Source organism: Artibeus jamaicensis, unplaced genomic scaffold (genome assembly GCF_021234435.1).
Source record: "Artibeus jamaicensis isolate MK-2021 breed Jamaican fruit bat unplaced genomic scaffold, CSHL_Jam_final contig_233, whole genome shotgun sequence".
NCBI classification, from domain to species: domain Eukaryota; kingdom Metazoa; phylum Chordata; class Mammalia; order Chiroptera; family Phyllostomidae; genus Artibeus; species Artibeus jamaicensis.
The window spans coordinates 26,738,418-26,752,044 of record NW_026521486.1 but is presented as its reverse complement, the minus strand read 5'-3'; the positions used below and the strand labels follow the sequence as shown (position 1 = coordinate 26,752,044).

The following is a 13,627-nucleotide window of genomic DNA, read 5'->3' as shown; positions in this document are numbered from 1 at the left end:
TATTAGATCAGCTCTTGGGTTCCTCTGTCATAGATGTGAAGAACTGGAAGGCACTTGTGGAGGGAATTGGTGTACATGGTGTTACCTGTATTTCTTCCACAATTTTTCCTATTCCGTGTCTACCTGTCCCTCTGACTTTCCAGAATCTTCCCTTTTGCGCACTAGGACAGTCTATCTTGTGTGCACATTAAAGGTTAACTTTCCGATAGTAAATAGAGCAATAGACACAATCCCTGTACATTTACTTCACTTACAGTCAATTTCTCTATGCATCTCCCGTACACTTACTTCACTGAAGTAAGTATATAGGGATTGTGTCAATTTGTGTCTCAGTTATGTTAATCATTTATGACATATATCTATATATCACTTGTAGTCATTATCTATATTGTTCACTGTGATTCTGACTACAGGTTCTTCCTGGATTTGAGAACATCTACTTCGCTCACTCAAGCTGGTACACATATGCGGCCATGCTCAGGATATACAAACACTGGGACTTCAACATCAGAGATAAAGACACCAGCAGTAGCTGCCTCTCTTTCAGCAGTTACCCAGGTAAACAAGTTTAGGGGACATCTGAGTGCCCTGTCAGGACGAAACCTTGGTGGTTCAGAGTAACTGGAATGGAAGAAGTATTTAGTGGTTACTAAACATGAATAAAATTTCATTTTCAGCATGCTTTTTGAAGATCTATAGTCCTAGTGCTTTTAAAAATAGAATGACATAGACTTAGTTAATAGAGTTGCCACTCACTCACTTCAAAAAATGCAACTGAGTGATTTATGAGGTACAAGGCACTTTCCTGTGCTTTGCTGCAGAAGCAAAGATGAGCGAGGCAGATCCTGCTCCCCATGCCTCCGCGAGGGCCTGTTTTTCTTTCTCTTGTTCGCTGCAGTATCCACAGCACCTAACCTAGTATGTGGCACCTAGTACTTAACAACTTCTTGATGAATGAATGGATGAGTGAATGAATGGGTAAGTTTATGAATGTTACAATAACAAGATAAACACAATACAGCTAAGAACAATATTATTACTGGATACTGTGTATGCTACAAAAAGAGGGAGAACTCACATCAGGTTGTTGGAGACAGGAAAGAAGGGTTGACATTTGAGGTGAACCACGAATGATGACTAGGATTTGAGCAGGTGGAGATGGATGGGAAGGACAGTCTCTGCAGAGTAGGACTTGCACACTCTTCCCTAAAGGAAACAAGCAGATGATGCAATGAATAAAAGGTGCTAGTATAAAAAAAACTGAAGTGGAAGCAACTGTAGCAAACACACATTGAAAGGAGGCCAGCTGCTCAGCTCCCACTGACAGTTGTGGAGATCAGTGTTTCCAGTTCCTCCAACTTCTCAAGAGAAAAACAAAACCACTGTGTGAACCCAAGAAAACACATCGGCTAGCTGGAATTGCCCACTTAGTTGAAGGTTTGCAACCTGTTCACAAAACATCATGTGCAAAGGCCAGGGGGGAATTCTTACCAAATTCCTAAGGGTCCAAGGAGGATGTGATGTGCATACTCTTGAGCTTTAATTACATGTGTATCACTTACAGGGTGGTTGTACCAACCACTTGTCACATCCATCTCTCATCATCAGAGCATTTTGCCCTTTCTGGTATTATTGCTCCCGGTAGTGTTAACATCACCCTATCAGGAATGCTGACGAAGGGCATAGCTTGTTATTCTTCATTCCTTGGGACCCGACACTTCTTTTAAGGCCATTTGATTTCATCTTTTTTATAGTTTCCTTAACTGCTTCGGTTTAACAGGGCTGGGGGGCTCTTTGCTCTGTGCTCTGATTCTTTCATGTTCCTGTAGAGCAAAATTTAAGGACAGCAAGAGAGTGAGACCCATCAAACATTCTTACTCTTTCTCTTGTTTACAATAAAGTGTGATGTTCGAATGTTAACTGCCCTGCTTTGAATCTCTGGAGATTAGTGTTCCACCACAGTCTTAAAATTCCTGGATCCCAAAAGCAGGGATGGGGAAGGACATGAGGGATTTCTTATAAAACTCACAACTGTTAACATTTCCATGTACGCCATTTCAGAATAGACACAGATAATAGAGATTTTTAGAGCAATTACACTGAGACAGAACAAAAGTTACTTTTTTTTTTAAACCCCCAATGTGTTTTAATCGAATCCAGTGGAGCAGTGTGCTTCCTGTTTTCTTGGGCTGAACAACTTCGTTTTCAGCAGCACACGTGAAGTACCATGTCTTGTTTATGTTGCAAAGAGCTGATTAAGGGCGGAAGCCACTTTGGATTCAGCTAGCAGACGTGGAACTAGGCTTTGCCACTAACATCATGCCGTGGGAGCTGTTGACCCCAGCACAGAGTTGGATGCTTGCTTGTTTCTCTTTGGTGGAAAAGCGTCATGGTACATGAAATGGATTAGAAGTGTGGTGTTAGTTTTGTTTTGAAGGAGGCAGGACCTGGAGGCTCTTCATGATAAGTACGAGGATATTAAGAATCGCCGAGTCAGAACAGACATATCAAGTCATGAAACATTCGTGACTTAGCTGAAGCTCATGTTAAAGGCTGATAACTGTGCTATCGCAGACACCATCACACTGAACATGCACTTAGCTCTGAAGATCTCACATGCACCTGTCCATACTCTTACAACACGCAGTGGACCCCTGCAAAAGTCCAACCCCGATGACAATTGCCATGAGATCTACAAACTTTCAAGACACAATGGTCTTTTTTTGAAGTTTCCAAAGGAGAAAGGTAGACCTTGAACAGCTGCTAACCTGTTCACCAACATATGAAGTCCAACTATTTTACTTTTTGTAAACCCGCTTTTTTATTTATAAAATGAGGCTAATATAATGCTTACTTCATAAAGTTGTAAACACTATATAATTTATTCATTCATCAATAATTTTCTGTTAAATTACTTGGGAGGCAAAGCATTTACAATGGAGAACTGATGCGGACGAACACTGTCCTACAGTGTCTATGGTGTTGTGGATGAGACGAGACAAATTCACATGGACTACTGAGTTCTGTAGAGGAAAAGGGATGGCATGGCCACTCTCTCAAAAGGAGAATACCCCAAACCTTGCCTTGACAGGCTTTTATTGGCTTAATTTGCATAGGAATCCAGGGCATATATGGAAAGCTCATCAATTATTGTCAGGCAGTAATGATCAAATAGATAACATTAAAAGAACTCTGAAGACCTATTCTGAGACAGGGTCAGATAGCTGAAGGGCCATAAAACATTGGGGGGGGGGAATTCATTCCATGCTTGGACTGCGGACAGAATGAGGACTCAGGCTACGTCAAAGCCAAGAGGTGAAGGTCCATCACCCCCTTTTTTTATAGCCCCCAAGTCCTTCCCTGAGGGCCCCCCTCATGACCATGCCTGTCTTAGGTTGTCCTTCCCTGGAGGAATCTTACCCATCATTGGCTAACCAGTCTGCACTGGGGGCCAGGCAGGTTGAAGTAAAGTGGGCAGAGGTAGTGCTCCCGCCAGGGAGATAAGCTTTGTCCCCTTAGTGGCTTAGGGTCTCAAGGCCTCTCACTCAGCCTTAGCCATGGGGAGATTACAGATTCTGAAACCAGGCAGGACAGTTTCCACCAGAGAACAAGACAGATACAGTTTCTCCTCTAACAAAATTTGTCTTCTGGTGAAAAATAGATACAAAGAAAAAAGCAATGATAATACAGTGTGATTTGTGTAATAAATAATAGGCAAGACCAGTTTGGGTATGTTGAAATAGACTGTAAGAGAGTAAAATTTAAGTTTAGGCACAAAAGACAAGTATAAATTTGCCAGACCATTGGGGATAGTGAGGTGGTGGAATATTCCAGATGGAACAAATAGCATGTATAAAGGCCTATTGGCAAGAGCAAGTGTGGGGAAGGCAAGAGAGAAGGAACAAAGATCAATGCAAGACCATTAGAGTCACAAGTGGGAGTGGCATAAATAGATTTACATTTTAGTATTGTCTGGCCCATGAAAAGAGGACAAGAGAGGCTGTCCACAGAACATTAGAAGGGTGGTACGATAATCCAGGTGACTCAAACCATATGTTTTATAGATGGCCAAAAGATCTATGGATGGAAGACCAATATCCATGTTCAAGGAGAAAACAAAATGTCAAAAATGACTGTGAATGACTTTCTGTGGGTGCCTGTGGTCCTAGCCAGAATACAGGCCGGGTGATTACCTAATGAGAACTGCCAGGAGGCAGTTCTCCTTTCCTTTGCTGGAGAGGGTGAGTTCCCTAGGGTGATCAGGCTTAAGAGAGAATGCATAAAATCTTATGAAACCTGCTTTGTTAATACTCTCAATTTAAATGATAACAGTCCAAGCATGGAATGAATTCTTTCCCCCAATATTTTATGGCCCTTCACTCCCCACACTGTGCACCAGCACCGGAAAATAAAAGGAACAGTGCAGTCCTTCACAATGCAGTCATCAGCATTACAAAAGGACTTACTGTCTCCAACACACCCAGGCTGACCTAAGCCAATCTCCTGTGCACCAGAGCATTCATTCACTGACTCCATACAAACAGAGGTGGTTAAGGCAAAGGAATACATTAATATTATAACCCCCATCTTAATCCTTTCTAGATTTGGTAGTCTCAGTCCTTTTTAGTCTAGTTTTTAAAAACTGTGAATTTCCTTTACCCTTGGAGAAATTATTTCACCTGAAGATGATAATATGAAATGTCCTGAGGAAGTCAAATGTGTACCAGGTGCTGATAACATCCACACCACCCGTAAGCCCAGGCAGCGAGTTTTTGGCTCTGCAGCATCTTCCTCACAATACTCTGAGCCTGGCCCCAGCAGCCTGAGACTAGGCAGGCTAGAGGTTCTGGGGCATCCTGGCCCTGGCCCGGGTCTCAAGTATATCTGATTTAGGAAGCACCTTTCCAGAAATTTTCTGTCTGTCTTTCCAGTGTATAAGACTTGTATAATGCTCTGTATAAGACTTTTCTATCTTTCCAGTGTATAAGACTTTCCAGTGTATAAGACAGTGTATAACGCTCTATATAAGACTTGAATTTGTGGCCATCACTAACAAATCACAGTAAAGACCTTTGAGAGAGGCATTAGCAGCCAGTATCGACAGGTGGCATGATAGCTATTACAGATAGATAGAAATGTTTTATCTATCTTTCCAGTGCCCAAGACCAGCCAGTATGGCATTCAGGTGGGGCCAAGCTCAGAGAGGGACCCATGTGCATCAGATGCCCATATCTGTCATTTTTGGAGGGGGGGTTCCCTCTACCCACATCCACAGGCAAGTTCAACAAGATGCCGTGAGGAGCTCTGGGACCCAAGCTTATAAGGAGGTCCTGGTGAGTAGATCCTTTCTGCTGGCCCTCAGAGTATATTCTTACCTCACTGAACTGACAGAATGTTGGTAACACGATGAGTTTGGGTGACCCTCATGGCAGACACAGCATGTGTTCTGGGTTCTAAGTGACCAAAGTCAGACCGAAGTTCTGGGTTCTAAGTGCTTACCCTTGGGCTTCAGCATGTGTTGTCACTGCAGTGCCATCTTCCTTCTGCAGCACTCAAAGGCAGCAGGGGAAGTGACAGGTGAACTTCACTCTGTGAGCTCCACTGCTGGCCCTTGTCACCTCATCTCACTGCAATATTCTGGGGAGAGCTGGGGCCAGCTCCTATGGGGGCTTTTGAGAACCTTGCTCCACAGCGCCAATGGGCATTTCGACTGATTTCATGCCTTTAGTTAATGATGTGGCTTCCCACACTCTCAGGCCAGTCTTACGATGCTTGAATCTTCCTTGTGCAACTGGGACTGCTCTTCTGGCCCTGCCCACAGGCCTCTGCCCTAATGGTGCCCACTGCTGGGGGGGGTGTGAAACGTGGGGGTGTGGAAAGAGATCACATTCTAGGAATGCAAGGGTTACAGCTGAAGGAACCCAAGAACAAAGAATTGGAAAATAGGTTGATCTATGTTTATGCTATGGTATTCTGAATTTAACTTTAATGACCATAAAGAAATTATCATTCATGTTTCTCTTAATGCTCTGTATAAGACTTGAATTTGTGGCCATCACTAACAAATCACAGTAAAGACCTTTGAGAGAGGCATTAGCAGCCAGTATCGACAGGTGGCATGATAGCTATTACAGAGTCATTAAGTAAATGGCGGTAGGGAATGGCAGGGGCAAAGAAATCCATGTTGCTTTAGTACAAGCAAGTTACAGAGTCGTGGCTTTGTGAGTGAGAACAGGATTGCTACCTTTTTCTCATGGTGGGAGATTTAAAATTATCCAGGAATAATGCATTTGATAATAAGTAACACAGAGAGATGGTACCCGGACACTATAAAGAATCTTCACATGTACTGACTGGACAAATACATTTGTACTTTTCTCCACCCAGTATTCTAAATCTTCATCAGTAAACCACTACATCTCACCTGGCCCATAAATTTTGGAAAATATTTCTTCATCCAATTGTTTTGTAGGCAGGGGCCCTGAAAAACATACTTGCCTGAGGCTCTGGAAGCTCTGAGGAAGGTGGCCCTGGATAACCTTGTTCTAGAAGCTTTCCACCCCTCACATGGGTTTTTGAATAGCTGTGGTCCAATTTACCTAGCAACTGATAAGCCTAAGGAAGATAAAGGCCCCAGAGTAGCCCTACCTCAGGATACTGTACACACCTAAGTGTTGATTTTGGCTGTGCAAGTCAAGAGCCAAAGAGATAAGACAGACATGGAGAGAAATCCCATAGAGAATGATAGCACTGAAAAGGGAGCAAATACCACTTATGAAGACCTCAGCACAAGGGTCTACTGACTTCAGTTGCAAGAAACCTTTCAATCAATTCAGAGAAAATCAGTGTCATTAACACTGAGTCTTCCAATCTATGAACACAATATCTCTATTTATTCAGATATTCTTTTATCTGAGCAATGTTTGGTAGTTTTTAGTATATGGGTTGTACATACCTTTAATTCATTTGAATCTTAAATAATTTTTGGTGCTCCTATAATCAGAATTGATATTTTACTCCTTTTTTCAATTCTTTGTTGCTTGTATATATGCATTAGTTTTCTATTACTACATAACAAGTCACCCCCAAAATTAGTGGCTTGAAAAAACAATAATCATTTAGAATCTCATAGTTTCCATGGGTCAGGAATGTAAATAGGGCACAGTGAGGATGCCCTGTCTCTATTTCACTCTATCTGGAGCTTCTGCTGGAAGACTCACAGACTGAGGGACTGAACTCTCTAACTTAACTGAGGCTGGAAGAAGTACTTCTAAGGTTACTCACATGGTTGACAAGGTGTGCTGGCAAATTGGTTACCAACCACTTGGGCCTCTCCACAGGGCTGCTCAAGTGTCCCCATGACAAGGTGTCCAGCTTTCCCAAGACCAAGTGATCCAAAAGAACAAAGCAGAAACAGCAATGCCTATTATGACCTAGTCTCAGGAGTCATATGCTGTCACCTCCACCACATTCTACTCATTAGAAGCATGTTATTATGATCAGCCCACAGTCAAAAAAAATTGGAAATGTAATATGACCACAGTACAAGAATATAATTTGTTTGTATATTTACTTTTTATCCTGAGGACTTTCTAAACTCATTTATCAGTTCTAATAGTTTTTCTATAAATTTCTTGGGATTTTTCTATATTCATAATCATCTCTTCACAAAGATAATTTCACTTCTTTCTCCCCCTGTATGCCCTTGATGTCTTACATGATTGCACTGGGTAAGGACTCCAGGACAATGTACACTAACAGGGAATGATAATTCTTGCCTAGTTCCCTAGGCAATTCTTGCCTAGAACTTAAGAGAAACATATTCAGTCTTTCATCATTAGGTATGATGCTTGATGTAGGAATTTTATAGATAACCTTTATAAGGTTAAGAAGATCCCTTCTCTTCCTACTTAGCTTACCAATGAATGTTACACTCTTCCTACCAATGAGTGTTACATTTTGTGAAATTCTTTTTCTGCTTCTATTAAAGTGATCATATAATTTTTCTCCTTTTTTAATATGGTGAGTTTCATTGATTGATTTTCATTTATTAAATGAACTTGGCATTCCTGCGATAATCACCACTTATTAATAATATATTATCAAAAATATTTATTCAACTTAATGCCATTTTCTTAAGGATTCTTCACCTATATTCATGAGAGATATTGATTAATGGTTTTCATTTCTTGTTATAGTTTTGGCATCATGGTAACCTTGCCCTTATAATCTGAGTTGGGAATTATTTTTTCCTATGTTTTCTGAAAAAGTTTGTGTGTGACTGGTATTATTTTCTCCTCAAATGTTTCATATAATTCATTGACTACGCCATCTAGATATACAGTTTTATTTGTTGGGAAAGTTTTTAATTATTCAATTTCTTTTATTTCTTTTATTGATATAGGACTATTGAGGTTTTCTAATTCATCTTGAGTAAGTTTTGAAAATTTGTGTCAATGAATTTGTTAATTTCTTCTAAGTTGTTATGTTTACTGACAAAGTTATTTATACTATTTTTATTAACCTTTTAATGTCAGAAGCATCTGCAGTTAAGTTCCTTTTCTATTGATTTTTATTTTTTATTGACCAATTGGGGTAATATTGGTTAATAAAATTATATAGGTTTCAGGTGGACAATTCTATAATACATTATCTGTATATTGTATTGGGTGTTCACTACCCCAAGTCAAGTTTCCTTCTGTAGTTAAGTTCTTTTAATCATTCATGATATTGTCTTTTTTCTTGATCAGTCTTCCTAGAAGTGTATCCATTTTACTAATGTTTTTTAATAACAAGATTTTATTTTCCTTGATTTATTTTCCATTGTTTGTCTATTTTTCTTCCCCAATGATTCACATTCTTTATCATTTTCTTTCCTCTATTTCCTTTGCATTTTGTGGCTTTTTTTCAACCTTCTTAAGGTAGACTCTTAGCTAGTTGATTTTTACCTCTCTTCCTTTCTACTATAAAAAAATAAAACTATACATTTTCTTCTAAGCACTTCTTTCAGTGTATCTGCCAATGTTTGGTATGTTTTGTTTTCACTGTCATTCAGTTGAGAATATTTTCTAATTTCTCACAATTTCTTTATTTGCAATTTAATTAGAAATGTAACTTAGAAACTAAACTATTGGTCGGCTCTTTCGCGTTGTGGTAGAGTCTGGCCTTTCTCTTGCTCTGTCTAGGCTGTAGGGTTCTTTCCAAGCTACTTTGTAACAGTTAGAGAGTCTTCAATATCACCAGCTGCTGAACTCTTTGGGGAAATCTTAGGAGCTTCAGGCTGTGACTAGACATCCAATGGACTCACCAACGTTTAACCCAACCTGGAACCTGGAGTCTACTCAGGTTCCTGCTGAAGGATATTCGGCTGACACTCAAGCTTTCTCAGGACTACTAGCAAAGAACCTTCGTAACTTGACTCTCAACCCTAACATCAAACTGCCTCCCCTGCCACCAGAAAGTTCACCCAAAAAGCAGGAGAGCGGAAAGAGCTTACAGGGCCTTGGGCTGTGTCAAAGCATGCTCATCGAAAAAAGGCATGGAGTGAGGACAGTGGCAAGTGTTCGCAAAGAAAAGATGCAAAGGGCGTTACAAGTGATTAGATTCTGCACCCTGTCTCTGCTTAAAAAAACCCCAGAGGAGAGCAAACTTGAGATTGAAGCAAGAGCCAGAAAATTTAGATGTTCCTGTCTTTACCGCCTACATTATGGAGATCCTTCTGATTATATTGAAATGGAGAATAGTTATGACATGGAGTCGGTTTAGCCACAGCCTTATTCTTGTAATTTGGGCTTTTTTGCCGGTAATTTTAATGTCATTATGTAGCAGCTTAGGAAAGTTACTCTAGGCTAGGATAGACTAGACCAATATTTTGATAGCCTACAATAGTTCTGTGATGTCCTTTTCTTGTCCACCTTGATGCCACTAACTTAAGGGGAATCAACGTATGGGTGGTTTGCATTTGAATGACTTAAATACACTTCAGTTCCTTTTTTATTTGACTCGAAAAAGTACTGATAGGTCTTAAGTGTCATTGTTGTTTTAGAAGCCTGAAGTTGGTGAGATGTAATTGAACACCAAGAATTAGAAGCAAGTAACTTGTGCAAAAGGAATGTTAAAAAAAATGAAAAGGGTGGTTTGGCTAGAGCATGATTGGTGCAGGGTGTATTAGGTAGATTTCTCTCGTTTTCAAAAATTTGAACTGTAACAAGTGTTTCTGTGTGCTATTTCAATTTAGTAGCAAATGTGCACATAAGGCATCTTATTAAAATTTGAGGCATATTTAAAAAAAAAACTAAACTATTGTTTAGTTCCCCCAAATTTGAAGCCTTTCCAGATATACTTCTATTTTTTTATTTTAATTCTGTTGTGATCAGAAAACATACTCTGTATAATTTTAAACTTTATAAACTTTTTTGATACCTGTTTCATGACCGAGTATGAGATCTTTCTCAGTGAATGCAGTAGAAAAGAATGTGCATTCTGGTATTTCCAAGTGTAGCATTCTATAAATGTTTATCAGGTTAAGTTAGTTGTTAGTGTGGTTCAGTCTTCTATATCCTTATTGATTTTCTAGCTACTTTTTCTACTAATTACTAAGAAAATATGTACACTTTCAACTATAATAAATTGATTTGCGTACTTCTCATTTCATTTATGTAAGTTTGCTTCATGTATTTTGATACTCTATCATTCATAAATTTTGTTTACTATACAGTCCTAGTAAAATGATCTTTTTATCAGTATGAAATGTCCTTCTCTGTCTCTAGTAAAATCCCTTGTCCTAAAATCTGTAATGTCTTATATTGCCATGGCTGGTATAGCTCAGTGGATTGAGCACGGGCCTACTAAACAAACAACTGTGGTTTGATTCCCAGTCAGGTCACATGCCTGGGTTGCAGGCCAGTTCCCAGCAGGGGACACATGAGAGGCAACCATATATTAATATTTCTCTTCCTCTCTCCTTCCCTTCCCCTCTAAAGATAAATAAATAAAATATTTTAAATATATATATATATATATATATATATATATACACACACTCTGTAACATTCTTTAAAAAAAATCTGTAATGTCTTATATTAATAAAGCCACTCCAGTTTTCTTGTGCTTTTTGAAAAATAGTTAAGCCTGACAAGCTTGGACCTTTGATGAGAGCACTTGGTCCATTTATATTTAATGTTAATATATATATATGTGAATTTAGGCCTGCCATCTTGCTATTTGGTGTCTTTATATTATTTCTCTTTTTCTTTTATTTCTGTCTTCTTTTGTATTAGTATTCTAATAAAATAGTGCAAATTTTAGTAACCCATTTGGCTTTCTACCTGTATTCCTTTGCCTTGTTTTTAGTGGTTACACTGAAAATTATAATACATATCTTTAACGCATCACAATTTACATGAATCAAATACCTAATTATGTCTGGTTAAAAAAAGGTTGGATCCTTGCACATGGCCATAATGTCACTCAGTGCCCCCCTACTTTTCATGATGTTGTTGTCATGTGTTATACCTATGTGTTATAAACTTGCTAATATGGTGTCATAATTTTCATTTCAACACATGTCTTTTAAAGAATTTAAGATGGCCCTGGCTGGTGTGGCTTAGTGGATTGAGCACCAGCCTTCGAATTGAAAGGTTGCTGGTTCAATTCCCAGTCAGGATACATGCCTGGGTTGTAGGCCAGGTCCCAAGTTGGGGGCTCATGAGATACAACTGATCAGTGTATCTCTTGCATGTTTTTCTCCTTCTCTTTCTCACCTCCTTCCCCGCTCTCTAAAAGTAAGTAAATAAAATCCCTTAAAAATAAAAAAAAGAATCTAAGGTGTTTTATATGTATATATATAAAACAAACCTCAAATGGAATAAATATAAAGAAAATCAGAGGTAGTATATCACAAAACCAAAGATAAAAATCTGACTGCAAGGAAAAAATTGTACAGATACTCCTCAACTTACTATGGGGATACCTCACAATAAATCCACTGTACACTGAAAATATAATAAGTTGAATGTGCATTTAATATACCTAACCCACCAAACATCATAGCTTAGCCTAGCCCACTTTCAAAATGCTCAGAACATTTACATTAGTCTGCAGCTGGTCAAAGTCATCTAACACAAAGCTCATTTTACAATAAAATATTCACTATCTTACGTAATTTGTTGAATGCTGTACTGAGAGTGAAAAACAGAATCTTTGTATAGGCACTTGCCATTTACATACACAGATGGAAGCACAATGGGTCTGAGGAATGTTTGGAGCATTGAACTAAAGTTAATTGCATCACTTAGCATTACACAGCATGTTGTTAGCCCACGAAAAGACCGAAATTCCAAGTTCAAAGTATGATTTTTATGGAATCCATATCGCCTTCATACCATTGTACACATGAAAAATCATAAGTCAAGTCATTATAAGTCAGACCATCTCTGTGTGTATGTATATATATTCTATTCTATTATATATATTTTACCTTTGGCTTCATGAAATGCTAGCCCTGGCTTTCTTTGTATTTATTCTATTTGGAGTTTGTTGAGTTTATAAGATCTGCATATTAATGTTTTCCCTCAAATTTAAGAATTTTCAGCAGTTAGAGCTTCAAATATTTTTCCACCCACTTTTGTCCCTCGTCTCTGTCTGGGATGCCAATTACTCATATGTCGGACTGCTTAATCCTGTCTCACAGGTCTTTGGGGCTTTGTTTTTCTTCAGTATTTGTTTTCTCTCTCTAGTGGTCTCATGGGATATTTTATTGATCTTTTTTGAATTCACTGATTCTTCTGCCATCTCAAGTTTACTGTAGGATCCATTTAGTGAAATTTTTATTTTCAGTTATTTTAATTTTCAGGTCTAAAACAGCCATTTTGTTCTTTCTTTAGTTTCCATTTCTCTGTTAATATTTCCTCTGGTAACTTTTAATACCATATTTTTCTTTTCCGAACTGTTTGAAGTTGAAGTCTTTGTTAACTATAGTATCAAAGCCTACTTGGAAACAGTTTCTATTCATTTTTTTTCTGTATGGGGAATGTTTCCTTAGTTAATTCTTATGTCTAATAACTTTAGGTTGGACACTGGACATTGAAGATGAGCACATTATAGTGACTGTAGAGTTGTTGTTCTGAGAATCGTTGGTGTTTTATGATCAGAGGTAATTAATCAAACTTCAGAATGTATCTTCCATGCAGTGTGCAGCAGCCAACGTCTTTGCTTCGTGTTTCTCTTACTTCTGCACGTTCCTTTTCAAACTGGCTGTTCGGAGATTGTGTCTGTACCTTGTTTAGTAGACAGCCAAGGATTTTGGCAGAGGTTAACTGAAATATTAGAGCTAACTCTTTCTGTGGTTTGCGTGTTTCTAAGGTTTCCTCTAACTTTCCATTTGTTCTTCCAGCTCTAAATTTTGCCCCGCAACAGCTTGAGCAGCCCGAGCTGTATCTGAGTTGGGGGATACCCTGTCACTGTCGTGGCGAGCTCACATATCTCACCGGGAACAATCGCCAGGGGCTCACAAGAGGAAATCTCTCACTGCTTCCTGTTTTCACCCTGGGATCGCTGGCGCCTCTCACACTCTCGCATAGTTAGTGTCAGCCAGAGAATTGGAGATTTATGTTCAGGTTTTGGATCT

The 13,627-nt window shown here is 38.9% G+C and overlaps 2 protein-coding genes across 2 annotated transcripts in view; both read left to right on the top strand.

Annotated features, from left to right (window-relative positions):
* The window catches only part of PLBD1 (phospholipase B domain containing 1), a 57,127-nt gene that overhangs the window by 31,750 nt on the left and 11,750 nt on the right, over nucleotides 1–13,627 (top strand). The window contains exon 6 of the mRNA XM_037136568.2: nucleotides 414–558. Within this exon, the coding sequence (XP_036992463.2) occupies nucleotides 414–558 (145 nt within the window). The remainder of the gene's footprint in view (nucleotides 1–413; nucleotides 559–13,627) is intronic.
* Nucleotides 8,464–11,019, top strand: LOC119042792 (developmental pluripotency-associated protein 3-like). Its single transcript, XM_037136569.2, has one exon. It carries the CDS (start codon nucleotides 9,298–9,300, stop codon nucleotides 9,763–9,765), a length of 468 nt encoding a protein of 155 aa, XP_036992464.2. The 5' UTR covers nucleotides 8,464–9,297; the 3' UTR covers nucleotides 9,766–11,019.